The sequence below is a fragment of the Equus caballus genome, chromosome 3, assembly GCF_041296265.1.
Source record: "Equus caballus isolate H_3958 breed thoroughbred chromosome 3, TB-T2T, whole genome shotgun sequence".
Classification (NCBI taxonomy): domain Eukaryota; kingdom Metazoa; phylum Chordata; class Mammalia; order Perissodactyla; family Equidae; genus Equus; species Equus caballus.
In genome coordinates, this window is record NC_091686.1 from 57,697,702 (window position 1) to 57,716,723 (window position 19,022).

General features: G+C 37.2%; 1 protein-coding gene across 5 annotated transcripts in view; it reads right to left on the reverse strand.

Moving 5' to 3' along the window:
* Nucleotides 1-19,022, reverse strand: part of ARHGAP24 (Rho GTPase activating protein 24) — a 719,869-nt gene that overhangs the window by 253,971 nt on the left and 446,876 nt on the right. For all 5 annotated transcript variants that reach the window (XM_070263497.1, XM_070263500.1, XM_070263498.1 and 2 more), the window contains one exon: nt 4,128-4,215. In XM_070263497.1, coding sequence (XP_070119598.1) covers nt 4,128-4,215 — 88 coding nt within the window. The remainder of the gene's footprint in view (nt 1-4,127; nt 4,216-19,022) is intronic.

Consider the following 19,022-nt stretch of genomic DNA (forward strand, 5'->3'; position numbering starts at 1 on the left):
TCTGGAAATGGAGATAATAGGAGAGCCCATCTCATAGAGCTGTGGTGAGGATCCAGTGAAGTGATACATGTAAAAAGCCTGGAACATTGCCCGGGATTCAGAGAGCTAGATACAGACAAAGCTACAGATACTGTAATGGACACTGTAATGCTCTGTCTGCCAGCCAGGGTGGTCTAGCGGTTAAGATTCAGCTCTCACCATCTTTGTCCAGGTTCATCGCCCGGTCAGGGGACCACACTACTCATCTGTCAGTTGTCATACTGTGGTGGCTGCCTGTTGCTGTGATGGTATTTCAAAATACAAGCAGGGCCCCCTGTGGTGGACAGGCCCTCAGTTCTCACGAGGGCCTCTGTGAGCCATCAGCAGCCAATATACCAGCCTCTGAGATCTAGACAGAACACTGTTTGTTGTTTGTGCCATTGAATTGATTCTGACCTCTAGTGACCCTGTGTACAGCAGTGCAGAACCCTGCCCAATCTTTTTGCGTCACCGTCTCACTTCTGGCACTATGTCAGACAATGCTCCACTGCTGTCCATAGGGTTTTCGTGGCCAATCTTTTTGGAAGTGGATGGCCAGGTCTTTCTTCCTAGTCTGTCTTAGTCTGGAAGCTCTGCTGAAACCTGTCCACCATGGGTGACCCGGTGATATTTTGAGGTACTGGTGGCATAGCTTTCAGCATCACAGTAACACCCAACCAACAACTGACAGACAGGTGATGTGGTTCCCTGACCAGGAAGCAAACCTGGGCCGCGGAGATGAGAACACCAAATATTAACCACTAGACCATCAGGGCTGGCTGTATTAGGTGCTAGGGATGTAGCAACGAGGAAGAGGACATGGTTTCTAACTATATGGGGTACATATTCCCCTGTCTGTTTTCGCCTTTTTCTATCTCTGAATCACTATTTCTTTTCTCCCTCTGACAGAGTATTCTTCTAAGGAAGTTAAGGCATCATCATTCCATTAATTACTCTATTTTTTTTAAACATCACAAGGAAAACTTACCCAGAACACATTTTGAGAAGCAAGGAGACCAAGTGCCTTTTCTTTTTTCAAGCACCATACATTGAAAGTCTGCCAACATTCCTTTCTCAACCACATTTCCCAAAAGCTTAGTGCTTGGCCATAAAAGTTCACGCCAGTATGAAATTTGGCATGTCTGACAGCAAAATCTTCAAATTTGCCAATTTGGCTGCATCTTTTTTTGTGAATAACAAGTAGAAAAACAGGAAAAAATTGGAATAAATTGCTGTAAATTATGGCTTTATTCAGAGACATAATTCATTTCTTGGGAAAGTAAGTCTATAGGAAATCAACCCTAAATTACAGTAGATTTTTTTTCATACAGGTTCTTACAAAAGCCTAAAACCTGCATAGAAATATAACATACAAAAAAATGGAAATAAGCAATATACAAAGAGCTGAGACCCTCAATACTATTGAAAACTTTTGGTTTTTATTATTTATGCATGATTATTACTTAATTTCATAGGACATTTCAGATTAAAGCAAAAAAAAAAGAAACAAAAGAAAAACTCCTACTTCCAGAGCATATACGGATAAATTTATGGATAAATTATAAAGATATAATAGCACATATATGGATAAACTATATATGTGTATGTGTGTGTACATATATATGTGTACATATATGAGTGTGTGTATATATATATGTGTATATATATATCTCCACACACACACTAACGCACAAATGTGTGTGTATGTATATAGTGCTAGAATACTTGGCAAACAGCCTTCTGGAAGCTTTTGTCAGTTTTGTGGGAAATGACAGATAGTTAAGATTAAGAGATTTAATCCTATTCATTGATATACCTTGGGTAGTTGGGCTTGAGGTATTTGTCCATAAAAACAGAATAATGGTGGGTCTGTAAGCACCATTTGTAGGATGGGTTTTCAGAAGTGGTGATCAAGAGAATGCCACAGAGAAAGCCAATGTAGCATAAATACGTGTTGGGAGGATCGGCTGCCAGGCAGGTCTGCAGAGGGTTCTTCACAAGGCACTGACCACATTTCGGCATCCCTCCTGTCTCCTACACTTTCTGACAAATAATACTCCTGCAGCTTTCCAGATTCCCATGTCCAACTATCTCACAACTGGAAAAATTAGAAAATATTGTCCTGTCATTCTCATAACCCACGTGTCATGCTATCCCTCAGTAATCTTGATTTTGCAAAAATTCATTAAAATCATGTGATACAGATCCCTACATTCTCATACAAATACAGAAGCATTTGCCTGGAAACTCTGTGCTGATAGGAGGTGCACACCCACAGAGCCCCAACAACCGAGACTTATGGTGCTGACACGGGATTCTCAACGTAGCCATAGTGTTTTTCCAACTCCTTCTTTAAAGAAGCGTTTGGCACAAACCTCTTGTTACTCCGTAAAATGACTCAGAATTATAAAACCTAGTTTAGAAGTTACTATATATTGTATTAGTGATTCAGGAAGCATCTTCTCAAATGAGTGATGGGCATAGAATGTTTACCTCCATAGTTACTGCAAAAAAACCTTAATTTCCTTGAGAATGTTTTTCTATTTTGAAAGGACAACCTTCAGATTCCACATCACACAGTCTTAAACTTTGTAAGCTTTGCTCATCACAAGCCATGATGTCACATGCCCTGCATATGAAACACAGGCCCTAGAAGAGCAGTCTTGGAGGGGAGGTCTTGTGACTTCCTGGGCTTAAAGATGCAGCTCTATCTAGAACGATCTTGACAAGAGCCATCTATATTATATCACATCTTCACCAAAACGAAATCTCTACACAGTTCATAGACTGAATGGGAAAGCAGACCTTTAATATGATTGGACATAAAAAGTCAAAGATGTCCGTTTAATACCATGCTCATTTAAAAGCCAATAGACACTCATGTTTGAGATTAAATAGGGAAAGAAATTTCCTCTACTGATACTTCAAAGACTTTGCAACATCTGGAATTTGGTTCCATACACAGTATTCCACTAAGAAGTATAAAAAGATTTTAACAGGGCAAACAAGATTCAGGTTTCTTACAATATGTTCTCCCTGGGGGAAAACAAATAACACAATGCATCTGACAAACCTTTCTGCACTTCAACTGCATTAATTAACATTTAGTCATGGATTCCACTGTGAGCCAGATGAACTCAGTGCTACAGCTGTTTTCATTGAAGGGGAAAAACATGCTTTCACACTTTAGATTCCCAGCATTTATAAATCTGGGAACAAATGTTTTATTGATTGCCTTTGTGCCAACATTATTAATATGCATTATATATTCGTCACCCAAATAAATTCATACTCACCCTAGACGGCAATTAAAACAATGTTAATATCACATAAACTGGGTCAGCTGGAGCTAACGCTATAAAAACCACATTTCTAACCCCCTTTTTCTTACATCAAGGGTTAAGGAAGGTCTAAACAACTAATCAAAGAAGTAGTACATGGCCTTGAAGAAATCGTCGCTGGGTGAGCCAAAGATTTAAGTGGAGACCAGGTACTCTGAGAGGGTCTACGCCTATGACTATGAAAAAATGAACAGATGTTGAAGAAATTTAGCTGCAGGATCTGATGACTTGGCAGAGACATCCTCAATTCTACAAGCTAAACATGTGGAAGCGTTTGGTTGGGAGCAAAGCTGAGTATTACAGAACTGCAATTCTTGGTCAGTCATTGAAGGGGGTTTTGTGTTTTGTTTTGTTTTGATAGCAAAGGCTCCTTTAAGATGCAGTTTTATGAGGAAATATGACAGCAAATCAGCTGGGCAAGGCATTCTACCCGTAACACCTGGCCAAATTATATGTCATTGTCACATCAACGTTGTCTCCAGTAGTCCCTTAGAAATGCTGTGTCATGACTTCCAGTCACCTCTGGAGTCTTGTGGACAAATGGATGTCCCACAGTCATGTGGCCATGTGGATGTGTATGTGTGCAGTCATTTGTACCATGCACAAAGCTGGAATCATTATCCATGTAAATACTAACCAAATTTGACACTTGCCTCCTCAAATTAATACACTCAGCAATGACTTAAGAAGAATAAAGGCTGTCTGACCTGTCTTCAGCTTTACCAACATGGAATGACAATAATTAATCAAACCAGAAAACTCTCTTACCTGGAACTACTTCAAAAAGGAATTTCCCTGGGCTCTCTTCATTGCACGGATGTTCAAGGACTTTATTTCCAGGTAGAAAAATAGTACCCTGTGAACACAAATGGCCAAAGCATCAACATCATCAGGTGGCAAATACTGAATACATCATCCTATCATCATCAGTGGATATAATATCCAAGGTGCATTGGTAACTCAGCATATAGTACTATGCATCAAAGTCATTTGTGTTCCCAACTAATCAAAATCATGTAGCAGAATCATATTCATTCAACATTCAACAAATATTTGTTGACCATCTAATGTGTTTAAGACACTGTGTAAAGTGTGGATTTATTTTAAGCACCAATTTATTAAACGCACTCTGTGTGCCAACATTTTTACTTAGCATTCTACCAACATCACATTAATTATTCAAAGAATCTTAGGATGTAGGTATTATTTTCCCCATTTGATAGTTGTGAAGAACAAGGTAGAGACATTAAATAACTTAGCCAATGTTGCCATAGCCTTCTCTTGATTATTCCTTCTCTTTTCTATCTGCTAGATTTCTCTCTCTTTAGTGGACCATTTCCATCATTACAGAGACATATTTAAGAGTCTACCCCACTAAAAAAAATACTTTGACTCCACCTCCTTTTCAGCTATTGTCTAAGTTTTCTCCTTGCTTAGCGAAGAGTTTCTACACTGAATCTATTTTCTCATATGCATCCATTGCAACCTGGTTTGTGCACATGTAATTCCCATTGCACGACTCTCACAAGCTGCATGCTTGACAATTTTCAATCCTCAATGAATGCGACTTCCCAGGAGCATTCAGCACTATTAGCCACTCTTTCTTGAAGCCCCTTCTTTCCTTTGTTTCTATGTTTCCTTTACGTGTTTCTTTTATTTCTCTGGTGGCAGAGTCTCTTTTGCTGCCTCTAACTGGCCTTTAAATGCTGGAGTTTTTCAAAGATTTATCCAGTGATTCTGACTCTCTTTCTCTAAGGTATCTCATTCATGCCTGTAACTTCAATACCCAACCGTCAGCCAATGAATAGCAGATTAATATTTCTAACCTAGTATTCTCTGAGCTTCAGACTTTTATATCCAATAACTTATTTGGCATTTTCATTTAGGTATCTCAAAATCATCTTAAACTAAAATTAGCAAAATTAAAATGCAATTAACTCTGGTCCTGTTTATGTATTCTCTAACAGTGACTGGCACCATCTTCCGATCAGTTGCAAAAGCTAGAAATGTAGGAATCAGTATCCCTACTATAGCTCTGCCACCACCACTCTCTAGTTCAAGTGACTTGTCTCTTGTCTGGAATGTTTCAAACTGCCCCTTTACTGAATTCCCCACAATACTCTAACATCTTCCAATCCCTTTTTTTTCCTTAATGCAGTCAGAGTGATCTTTGGAAACAGAAATTTGATCTTACAACTTTCCTGCTGAAACTCTTCAGTGGCTTTCATTTGTCCTAGAATAAAGCTCTGGATGGCCTGGCTCCACCCACATCTCTAAGCTAATTTTTACACTCTCACACTTTCGATGCTTTCTATGGCTTTCTATGATCCAGCCCTGTCCTTCTATAAATAATATCATGCTCCCATCTACCTTAGGACTACATTCTTTCTCTGGTTAATTTATACTCACTTTTCAGATTGACTACATCTAAAATATAATTGCATAGCTTCATGACTCTTCCCTGGACTGATTTGCCAATGGATGTAATTATGTCATTTGTAAGATTATTTGATGAATATCTATCTCCATCATTAAATAGTAAAGGAGCAAAGATAACACGTGTTTTGTTCCTTAACTTATCACCAATGCCTAGCATTTTGCCTGGCATAAGGTGAATGCTAAAGAAAGTGTACTGTTGAGTGAATGAGTACTGTTCATGCAGTAAAGCCAGTGCTCTTGTCCACTATATTATATCGTCCATTTTTCCCAGCTTGAAGCAATATTTAGCTCAAATAATATTTCCTTCAACTTTCATCCTACCTGTTGTGGCACAGAAAATTATAGTCATCAACTCCATCCCTCCTTCTGGGCTGGGAGTGATAAAGCACAGCACTTCCTGACTAAAACCCAGGGTGTTTGGGGTTAGAACTATCCCTCTCCCTCTGTGCCTTACAAGGCGAGGTGTGGGAGGCCCTGCCCTTGTTTCCTCCTCAAGGAAGTACATTTTCCTACGTCTCATCATTTCCGGTGTCCTCTGGCCTATGGATCCCATTTTGCTTACTGGCGTTTTTCAATAATTTTTAAAACTTACTAAATCCTTTAAGAATATTCATCATAATTAAGACCTTTCTTTTATATATAGGTTTAATCTATGTGGTTTCTATATAAAGAGATAAAATTGGTTCTTTCAATTATGAGTTTATTTTACTTAAATGATTTTGTGAAGCAATTAAATTTATAATTTAGTTTAATTTTAGAACATAGCATCTAACCTTCCAGACAGATACAATATTCATTTACACATGCATGTAAGTATATTTGTATATGTGCATGTGTGACTCTTGTTTAATTCTATGCCTTCAGCTCTACTTAGGATCTTAAACTATACCTGTGTCATGTAAGTTGAATTCAAGCCACTCTCCTGCATAAACTATTCTCCTGCATAAGCCACTCTCCTCCATGAAATCCCCAATGACCTCGCTTGGCAATTAAAAGACTCAGAGTAATTCTATCCTTTGTTGTCTTTCTTGTTCATGTGAAATAGCTACTTCTGGCCAAAATTTTTATTTTCATTTTCAAATTTGACATTATACAAGTTTTATACTTGGATAGTTTTCCAAACAAATTGTGATGTGAAATCATGGTTTAAATATCAATAGACAATGTTTAGGGCAGGATATGCTGCAACTGACAAACATTTACTGTGGTCAACTCATTAAGTCATTCATTAAGTAAAATAAAGTCATTTAATTGAAATGGCTAACTTGATTACCTTGTATAGAAACCATGTAGTGAAAATCAGTGAGAAGTGTCTTAATTCTGACAGTTATTTCCAAAGTAATTAGTGTTGTTTATACCATCAGAAAATGCAGATAAACAACAACAGAAAATCTATAATTTACCCACCACCATAGACAACCAATATTAACACCAGATACATCTTCCCATATTTATATGTATTTATCTATACATATACAAACATATACAGTAATTTTTCTTTCTTTCTTTCTTTTTTGAGGAAGATTAGCCCTGAGTTAATCTGCTGCCAATCCTCCTCTTTTTCTTGAGGAAGACTGGCCCTGAGCTAACATCTATGCCCATCTCCCTCTACTGTATATGTGGGACACCTGCCACAGTATGGCTTGATAAGCGGTGCTTAGGTCTGCACCTGGGGTCAGACAAACCCCAGGCCACCTAAGCAGAACATGCAAACTTAACTGCTATTCTGCCAGGCTGGTTCCATAGACAGTACAAAAATAGTGACCAAAATAAAGATTTATTATCTGCTTCAAAACTTAAAAGTCATGTATTGTTATTACACCAAATTTGACCATCTATATCATTTTTAAAAGCTGAATAGTACAGTGCATGCTTTAATATACATACTTTTATATCCTCTACTGTTGTAAAGTGTTTATAGTTTTTGTAAGTGTTACTATAAAGAATGTTTTAAAGAACAACCATAAAGTTTCTTTGACTTCCTCCTTAACTTATTCCTTTAGAGAAGGATGGATGGATGGAAGAGAAATGCATTTGAGAGAAATTAGGAGTCAGAAAGTATGCACTGTTTGTGTGTCTGGTTAATTCTTTCAGAGTTGCTTAAATTAGCTAACCAAACAAACAACTGAGAAGCAAATATAATTTGGATGCTCAATTGATTCAAAAGTAATGTATTGAGACACTATTACAAGTCAGACCTTATTTCTAGAACTATTTCAGGTGATGTGAGGTACACGAAAGAATAAACTCTTTACTCTCAATACAAGAATAACACAATATATAACTACAGGACAAATAAGTGCCAAAGTATACAGCAAAACAAACAAATAAAAAAAAGCTTAAGAAGAGAGTACCATAAGAGCAGTCTCATTAGTCAGGAAAGATAGTATGAAGGAAATGGTTTTTAAAGGAAGACAGAGTTTTAAGATTTAGTGAGCTAGAGGTAATCTCCCAAAACGGAGGAAATAGCACCAGAATAGCAGTAATTAGAGCCATATGCGCAGGGCACATTACAATAAGTAGAAGATTCTCGTGGAGGAATAATTAGGAAGTGAAGGCTGTCGGCACTGTTGAGGGCACGCTGTGGAAAGTCTAACCCCAGGCAGAGGATGTGGCACTTGACATCCACAACAACTGAGAGCCAGAGTAGGGTCTTGAGCAAAGCAGATGGTGATTTAAGAACACCAGCCTCTTAGAAGTTTGTTACCATGAAGCAACTTATTTGGCACAAGATGGCAAAGTCAAGATCTACACAAAGCTGTCAGCAGTATAAATGGCATAAATTTGCATTAGAGATGAATTATGAGAGACATATTTTTAAGAAATATGAAAGAAACTGGTCTTAGCTTAAACACAAGGAAAGCAGAAGGAAGAGTCAAAGACGACTTCAATTTTCCTCTTCTGTATATCTAGAAGAAAGGTGGTACCTCTAACGAAATGGGGAACGAGGAAGAGTCAAGCTCCGCAAGGCCCATGGACTTGAGCCAAATTATGTGATATCCTTTACTTTTCTGTTAGTAGCTATGCTGGAAATTCTCCATTTGCCCCTCCAGATCTTCTCTGTACCCATTGCTCTATTCTGCACCCCAGAAGACTAATCTCTATAAATTGCATAAACCAGACTCTCTTGACAGCTGGCTTCAGCTTGGGTTTGAGAGGCCATAGCAGGAAGTCAGAAGGCCACAAGAGAGACAGACCAAGACATTTACTCATCTGTCTCCCTCCATGCTAGGCAGCAATTCAGTCCTAGGTGCATCAGGTACCTTAGTGCACATCTCCTAAATCTGCAGGTTTCCCCAGGTTCCAGTAGAGCTAAAAGAGGAAATGGGTTCCTCCCTGTTTTTAGCCCCAAGGCATTCTCACTATCTGTTGGTTTCCATTAACCTTTCCAACACTTTGTAGGTGGTTTCTTTATCACACACTTTTGTGTATTACTCCTTTTGGGGTGGAACAATAAATTTCGTGCTGGGATCTTGAGTGAGAAATTGCCAGGGTGCAAGCACTCAGAGTTTTCTAAGAAAGGGCATATTATCCCATAATGTTCCATATGCCTCACAGCAAATTTTGGATGATCAGAGAGAAGAGGCTCAAGTATAAGAAAGGGATGTAACCTTTCTGATAGAAGTTCAGTACATATGGCAATAATTGCACATCAGTAATTAATCAGCATATTCAGAATGGGATTATACTTATTTTTATCCCTTATAGGGAAGATCCCTTTTACAAAGAATCTTTAAAACTTCAAAATGGGATAATATGTTAAACAAAATCCTTTATAGTTTGACAGCTAAGAGTGGACAAAAGGAACATAATTCAGAACTATACTAATATTTTGTTTTCAGCTAAAATTGCTATTAGAAAAGAAGCTCCTCTCTAGTTAATATCTGATCACTGAGCCCAAACCACAAGACACTGGGATAAGGCCAGACGCTGCTGAAAAGATGCTTGGTGATCTTACTCTCTGGAATTTGGATTGGAAAAATGAATGCATGTGCAGTAGCTTTGGTTTCTATAAGCATAATGATGAGATGGTTTTTTTCCCAGCATGAACAAGGATCATGAGCATCACAAGGAACTAGGCAAAGTCTCAGCTTGACAACATACGTGTATTTTTTTCAGCATTTTTTTTTTGGATGAGGAAGATTGGCCCTGACCTAACATCTGTTGCCAATCTTCCTTTTTTTTTTTTTTCTCCCCAAAGCCCCAGTATATAGTTGTATGTCCTAGTTGTAGGTCAGTCTAGTTCTTCTATGTGGGATGCTGCCACAGCATGGCTTGATGAGTGGTGTGTAGGTCCATGCTCAGGATCTGAACTGGTCCTGGGCCGCCAAAGCAGAGCACATGAACTTAACCACTCAGCCATGGGGCCCGCCCCTCTATGAGTATTTTTAATGTGACTAGACAGAGGCTTGAAAATGAAATCAAGGTGAAATAAATATTATTCAACAGTTTTTATTAGAGTAACAGAGGTTAGTTTGATTTTCTTTTCTTTGTAGCAAGTAATTTCATTAATTCATTCAACAAATATTCATTAAACACCTAGAACGTGCAAGGCCCTGTCCTAGGCACAGAGAGTATAATGGTGAGAAAGTCCAATAATGTCTTTGCACTCCTGGATCTTAGAATCACTCAGGGAAGGCAGAAAAACTGAAAAAAACTATTACAGATAAGCCCCTGTCATGAAAAGGAAGCAGGATACTATATGCTTATGAAAGATAGAAAGTTGTATCCAGAAGCGCTCTGGCCAAATAACGATCTAGCAACGATGACGAAGTTTGTGGTTAAGTAAATCTGTTCTGGAGTCAAACTGCCTGGGTTCCAAGTCCCACAGGACCACCGAACAGCCAGCGAGCTCCCGGCAACGCCCTGTCCTCTCTCCCTCAGGCTCTACACTCTTAAAATGAGATGAAGACAGAACCTACTTCCCAAGGTCACCATGAGCTAATAATACGTGGAGTTTGCAGAAAAATGTCTGATACATACTATTTATTTAGCTGCTTTTAATATTTAAAAAAATCTATTTTATATCCTAGGAGCCTCAAAGATATTTGGGGCCCGTATTTTGCTAATCCCCCAATAATGAGATGATTCTAGTAAAGGTTCAATATATATCTGCTAGTATTATTGTCTACTTGAGTAAACAGGGAGGCAGACTAATCAGAAAATTTTGAAGTCAGTTTTTACCGACCATCATGTCTGCAAGGCTAGACTAACCAAACCAAATAAATCTCTAATTAACAATACTAATAATAACCAGCATAACATAATGATGTTGATAATGATGATTGCTAACATTTCTTGACTATTTACTTCGCTAAACAAATATGTATGCTATTTTTATCATTACTTCTTTCAATGACTCTGTGATGTACGTGTTTCTCATTTTGTAGATGAAAAAATGAAGCTCAAAGAACACCTAGCAAATAACCTGGAATAGTAAACTCCTAATACATATTTGTTTAAACAAAAAACGAATGAATGAATAAATAAATGAATGCAAGCTACTTTAAGGATTTTATTTTTAATTATTAACTCAATTTATGATACTATTCCTCATCAATTACTGTTATTTAAAGCAGTTTGAAGAGGTTTTATGAATAGTTACCAAGTTTCTGCTTAGCCTCTGAAACTAGGTACACCAATTCCCGGGGTTCTGTCAGGGAGAGAAGAGAAGGGGAGACTTGCAAATTGGTACAATTTTAGTATCTAGCAAAGTAATTCTGATGTGCAAAGTGTTTGAGGAATATTGACCTAACTATTGTTATAAATTGTCTTATAGAAAAAAGTAGCATATTATTAATAAAGCTGCGCGTCCTGTAGAATGTACTATTTTTCCTCAGGTAATAAAACATACAAAAGCAAGTAATACAGGTAATATTTTCAAACCATTATTTAAATTAACAATGACAAACAGAATAGCATGAGACTATTTTGTAATTACTGAATAAATAGAAATAAATCCTTTATACGGATGCCTCATCTTGCTGCATCATATTATAAACTACAGATTTAGCACTTGAGAAGCCTTGTCATTCTGGGTTCATTTTAATTTAAAAGAGCATTTGCATAATATAATTACATATGTTCAGATTCTACGAGGCTAACGGGACAGCACTAATTGTGATGACGAAAAACATGCGCAGTGTTTTGATATAATTCATTTAAAAGACTTTAATGCTTTCTTTTCAGGCACAAGGACCCCTTACCTCATGTGAACTCCGTCTCTGGACAGAACAGAAGTACATGAATTTCTTCCCCAGTGGGGTCCTTCTGTATGACATTCTCCCTGGGAACATAGCCATTACCATTCCAGCTACATTTAGGTCACTCCTATTTGTCTACGTGTTTTTGATTCATTGGAGAATGGAGAAATTCCTTGACCGCAGGGTGAAAAACAGATTGGAAATGTAGGAAAAGGAAGACATTATTATGCTAAAACCAAAATTCTAAAGTAACACTCTCAAAATTGGTGGAGATCTTAGAAGTTACCTTTCTCATACTTATTAAATACATGAATGTCTTTGCAATACCAGAGGCATTTAGAATTTGCTTGAAATATCTCACTACCTTTGTGAAGGTGCCCCACACCATTTTTGAAAGACTGCAATTGAAAGAAAAAAACAATCCAATTGTAGACACAAAATCCATCCCCCAATTTCTACTCCAAATTCTTCCTTTCAGAGCGAAATCCCCTTTTTCTCATTTGAATCATTACAGCTGACATCTACTATGTGCCAGTACTCTGCTGTACACTGTAATCTTCTAGAAAATCCTATGTGGAGGTACAACGATAACTGTCCGCTTTACAGAAGGAATGTTGAAGCATAAGTAGGTCGAGTCGCATGGCGCTGGTAAAGTGCAGAGATGCAGTCTGACCCCTGAAGTCCAAGCTCCACTTCCTTTATGTGATCGCTATGAATCACTTCGATGTGATTGATTGGTTCATTCACTTATTTGTTTATTCATCAAATACATATATATTTGTGTTGAGGATGCCAAAATGCTGAGAAAAAAGTGGAAATGTTAATACAGGTTATCTTTGAACAGCCAGGTCATAGATGATTTTTATTTTGCTAAGTTTTTCATATTTTTTAAATAATTTTAAAATAATGAACACATATTACTTGCATACTAAGAAAAAATACACAAATATATTTTTAAAGCAGAGAAAAATGACAGGAGAAGGTAGGGTTGGATAAGGGCATCTTGGAGTTTCAATGTTAGGCTTCTGCCTTGCAGTAAGGACTGAAGAAGACAGTTCTAGAAAACGTCTAAGAATAACATAGTACTCTGAATAATGGCCACCCAAAGATCTCAGGTCCTAACCCCTGGAACCTGTAAATGTTATTTTATCTGGAAAAAGGGTCTCTGCAGATGTGATGAAGGATCCTGACAGTTATCCTGGATTATCTGGGAGGCCCTAAAATGCAATCACAAGTGTCTTTACGAGAGAGAGACAGACGGAGATTCGATACACACATAGACCAAGGGTGATGTGACAATGGACACAGAGATTGGAAGGACACAGTCACAAGCCAAGAAATGCCAAGTCACCAGAAGTCAGAAGAGTCCCCTTCTAGGGCCTCTGAAAGATGTCTGGTCCTGCCTACACCTTGATTTTGGACTTCTGGACTCCAGAACTGGGAAAGAATAAATTTCTGTTGTTCTAAGCCACCAAGTTTGTGGTAATTTGTTACAGCAGTCAAAGGAAACTAACAAGTATAAAACATACTTTGAACAATCCTTCCAATGACCCCTTGGGAGGAGCCTGTACCTAGCTGAGGTTTTAAAAGGAGCCCACAACTAATTCTCAAGTACTGGTGAGTGGTGCCTAACTGCTAATTAGCCAATGATTTTGGAGGACAGTCCACAGTATACAAGGCACTCGAATAGATGGTAGCCAAGGAAAACCCCTCCTCACCCAACCCTCTACTCTGATTAATCTAGTGTCCAGTTCACGTCATTGGATCCGCAGGACAGAATACCTACGGCAAGGTTAAGAGTCTTTATTTGGAGAGGACTTAGTTTAACTGCTAACCTTTCTCAATTAATTACTGGGAACTTGACTTGTATTTTATGTCCAAAAATACATGCCATTTTACAACATTTATCATTTCTTAACTAGAAAGGGGGTTGGTCAATGCAAACATTTGAAATGAAGTCTACGGCAGTAGGAGAGAAAGCAAAAAAAAAACAAAAAGAAGAAATTTCCTGGAGTTTAAATTTCTTTATGAAACAGAAATATGAAGAGTAAAAATAGTCATAGCTATACAATATTTATTATGGGAAGATCTGGGGCCCTATTAAGAAGGGCCCAATAAGCCATTTTCAATGGACTAGAAAGTTGATGATAATTAAGATAGTCCCATTTAACTCTTTATCTTAATTAATTAATAAACCCTTTGTGTATTTAAAAAATAAAGTAGAAAGGACCTGGGATCAATCTTGGAAGCAACTGTATAATAACTAAGTCTGTGCCAAAACAACCTGAGATGCTGAATAAAATGAGGATGCTAATGTTTTTTAACAACCAAATAAACTTGTTTTTCAGTTAAACAACTTTCCATTTATTTAAATTTTAAAATTGGAAAGTTTAACTGGGAGATAAAAGTCTTTAGCAGGAAAAAGGCAACTTAAGATTTAATCTCATAGCTGCTTCTGACTCTCTGAACTAAAAATCTGTGGCTGATGGTACCTACTTTTCTTGGCTTTCACCTACTTCTTTGACCTACTGTCAGTTATCTTCAATATAATCTTTAAAATTTGGTGCTGAAATTTCATATGCAGTGTAGTGCTTACTTGTGCAAAGGTAAGATGCTTTTGAAAAATTATAAAAGTTTAACAATGTAGTCTGCTGGTAAAGAAAACAGCATTCTCATAGCAGAAGGTAGACGGAATGCAAAATGGTAAAATTCTGATAGAGGTCACTTTGGTGATATTTATCACACCCAGGCACATAAGAAATGGCATATTTGCAAGGTTACCTGCATTACAAACAGCATTGTTCGTAATAGCAGGATTGGAAACAACTCAGGTGTCCACCAATGAAAAACTGGTTAAATAAACTATGATACATCTGCATAATGGAATATGATACAGTCATACAAATAAAATAAGCTATATCTACTAGAGAATATATATATATATTATTTTTTAATTGAAGTAACATTGGATTATAACATTATATAGCTTTTGGATGTACATCGTAATATATTTCAAATTCTCTGTAGATTACATCATGTTCACCACCCAAAAACTAATTATAATCCATCCCCTCACGTGTGAACCTAAGAGAATATATATATTAATAGCTCTCTCCAGGACATATTATAAAGAGAAAGAAGGATAGCTTACTTTAAAAATGAGCATTCAGTATGCTATATTTTAAGTAAAAAAGAAATGATACTAAGAATATATATTTGTATTTGCCTTTATTCACACACACAAAAATCATAGGAAGAATGCACATGAAACTACTCAAAGTAGTGACCCACAGGAGTGTGTGTGTGCAGGGGGGAGAAGAAGGATGGATGGAAAGTAAGACTTTTCAATATAAACATTTAATACAGTTTTGATTTTGAAATTATATGAGTATTTTATCTATTCAAAAATTAAATTTAAAATGAGAACAATATGCAAAGAAAAACAAATTGCACAAAAACATTTATACTTTTCTATATACAGGTTAAAATTTTTTAATAGTCTTTATACTTTTTTATGCAGAATTTCTATATCACAAGAATATTACTTTTTTAATATAAAAATGTAACTGTTTTTGTATAACAAGCTGTTTTGAGTTAATTCACTCACAGTTTTGTTATACACATAGCTAGTGGTCTCTGTGTTATGCTAGATGCACCAAGGCAACCTGGAACTGAGAACCTGTGGGGAGTATGAGCCTAGGCACAATTTTTTAAAAAGTTCAGTTTCAGATCCAAGTTTCTTTGGCAATATGTGTGTGTATGAGAATATTTTTATTTTTAATTTGATTTTGGCCTTCCTTGGCAAACAGCTACTCTTCTTGCTAAGTAAAATAATCTCAGGGGAAAATATCAGTGACTACGTTTTGGCTTCAACACTCTAATATTTTTAATCTCAGAAGTTCCATTGACTTTTATAATTGCCCTCTCACATTATCACGAAATATGTGTGTTCCTGGCCCCTGCCCCAAGCTACTCAAATATAAATAATTTCTTTCTATACCTTAAAAATATGGACTTGGCTGCTATGATTAAGAAGCAAAGGGCTTCAATTATAAATATTAATTTTCATCCTGCCTCTGTCAGATCAACTAGATATAATTAATGTGTTAATCCAACTAAAATCTAGTTTAACACGCAATAACTAAAATTAATATAACATCCTTCCACTTCTGAAATATATTAAGTAGAAATTTTTTTTGATAGCTATTTTAACATGCATTGATTTCCTACACTAAAGGCCTGTAACAAAACACTAGTATCCAGAAAGGCCAGATATCATGACAATGATACAATCATAATGCAACATGGATTTTTATTGCATTTCTTCTCTATGTCAGACAATGTTTTGAGTGCTGAAGATACAGCAGCATAGAAAGTAGCCAATGTCCTTGTTCTCATGGAGTTTACATTTTAATGAAGAAAGAAATATACATATATCTTTCATAAAGGAATAAGGGAAAAACATAAGGGAATTGTTAGATAATGTAAAGTGCTGTGCAGTTAATTTAAATAGAGCGGAATGTTTGAAAGTGCCTGGGTGTCTAATTTGGAATGATTGTTCAAATAAGCCCTCTCTTAGCAGGTGACATTTTAGCTGAGATCTAAATGCGAAGAAAAGTCCATCCATGTGAAGATGAAGAGATAATGACAATGTCTGACTGGAAGACAGGGGTAATCAGGTCTGGCTTTATAAGCTAAAGTTAAGCATTTGAGTTTTCATTCCAAGTGCAACAAGAAGCCATTGAAGGGTTTTGAGCATGGTATCATCTGATTTATATTCTTAAAAGAACACACTGGTGAGCAAAGAGTGACATCAGCATCATGGCAAAGTGAGTTGTTCCCTTAATCTCTCTACCCTAAGTTACAACCAAATAGACATTCATTAACCAAGAGAGGATTCCTTACAAAGCACAATAGTACATGTTAAAGATCCATGTAGCCATACATCTGAAGGTGGGGGTAATGAATCCCCAGGAAGCAGTGGAAGGAGGTGAGTGGATCCTTCCTCCTCCCCAGAGGCAGTGATCTAGGTCACAGTTCCTCACACAGCAGCTGATGCGAGATTGTAAGAGAGGGTGGAGGATGGCAGGCAGGCCTGCATTTGAATGCTTTCATGTTCAGAGTTACAGCCCAGCCTGTGGGAGTGCCCACAGTGTGGTGGTGGTCCTGCCCATCAGGATGCCCCACACTGAGTGGCATAGCTTAACCTTAGCAAAGGAGCTCCCCACCAAGTACAACAGCTCAGCTGAACTGCCCACAAGCACAAAGTAGGCCACATGCCTAAAAGAAAGTGCCCCTCCACCCACCTAGTGCATCAACTCAGCTGGTCCCCCACCAAAGCAGCAGTCCCACACCAGAGCACTTGCATGTGCATGTGTGACCCGCCAAGTGGCTGTGGCCAGTAAGCAAATGGAGATAAGTCTTATCAGCACAACTTCCTGCAATCATGATGGGTTCAGAAAACACAGCTCCTGTCTCCGCCAGAGGTGGCCAGTGAAATCTGCGACCTGATACTACAACAAATGCCTCGGTAAAGGGTCAGTTCATTAAACACTATGAAAAACTACAGTAACACTTCAGAGCAGAAGGAAAATGACATGTTTTCAGAAACCAATCCTGAAGTCACAAAAATGTACAATCTTAATGACAGAAAATTTAAAAAAGTTATCATAAAGAAACTCAATGAGATAGAAGAAAACTCAGAAAGGCAGTTTACTGCATTCAGGAATAAAATTAATGAGCAAAAGAAATACTTCACCAAAGAGATTGAAACTCTAAAAAAAGAAAAAACCAAACAGAAATTCGGGAGATGAAGAACACAATGAATGAGATAAAAAGCAATCTAGAATCCTTAGAAAACAGAGTTGACATTATGGAGGACAGAATTGGTGATTTAGAGGACAGAAATATAGAAATGCTACAGGTGGAGGAGGAGACAGAGTTAAGATGAGAAGAATGAAGAAATGCTTTGAGTAATATCCAACTCAATTAAGAAATGCAACATGAGGATTATAGGTATGCCAGAGGGAGAAGGGAGGGAAAAGCAGCAGAGAGCTTTGTCAAAGAAATAATAGCTGAGAACTTCATGAAACTGGGGAAAGAACCAGATTTACAAGTACATGAAGCCAATCGAACTCCTAATTACATCAAAGCAAAAAGGCCTTCTCCAAGGAATATAATAGCAAAACTAGAAAAAATCAACAACAAAGAAAAAATATTAAGGGCAGCAAGGGAGGAGAGAATAATCTACAAAACAAACTCTATCAGGCTATCAGGGATTTTCTCAGCAGAAATCTTAAAGACTGGAAGAGAATGGGATGATATATTCAAAATACTGAAAGACAAAAACTTTCAGCCAAGAATACTCTATCTAGCAAAACAATCCTTCAGATACGATGGAGAAATAAAAGCTTTCTCAGATAAACAAAAGCTGAGGGAGTTCATCTCCACTAGACCTCCCTCATAAGGAACGATCAAGGATGCCTTCATACATGACACAAAAAGGCAAAGGTTTACAAAGCCTTAAGCAAGGAGATAAATAGTCACTCAAAATCAGAAAATTGCAACTCTGGATCAGAACAGGTCAGCAAACACTTAATTATAACATAAAAGACAAAGGGAAGGAAAGTATCAAAAAAAACTACAAACATTTTAATTTAGTCACAAACACAAGACTAAACAGAATAATTTGTAACAGCAGCAACTCAGAAGGGGAAGAGGAATGGGATGGAACCTGCCTAGGTTAATGGACATAAGAGACTATCAGAAAATGGTCTATCTCATCTATGAGATCTTTTATACAGACCCCATGGTAACCACTAAACAAAAAATCAGAGCAGAGACAAAAATCATAAAGAAAGAGAAAATTGAGAAGACCATCACAGACAACCAACAAACTGTAATGGCAGTCAGAATACAAGGGAAGAGAAACAACGGAAATATAGAACAACCAGAAAACAATAGATAAAAGGGCAGTATTAAGCCTTATATATCAATAACCACTCTAAATGTAAATGGATTG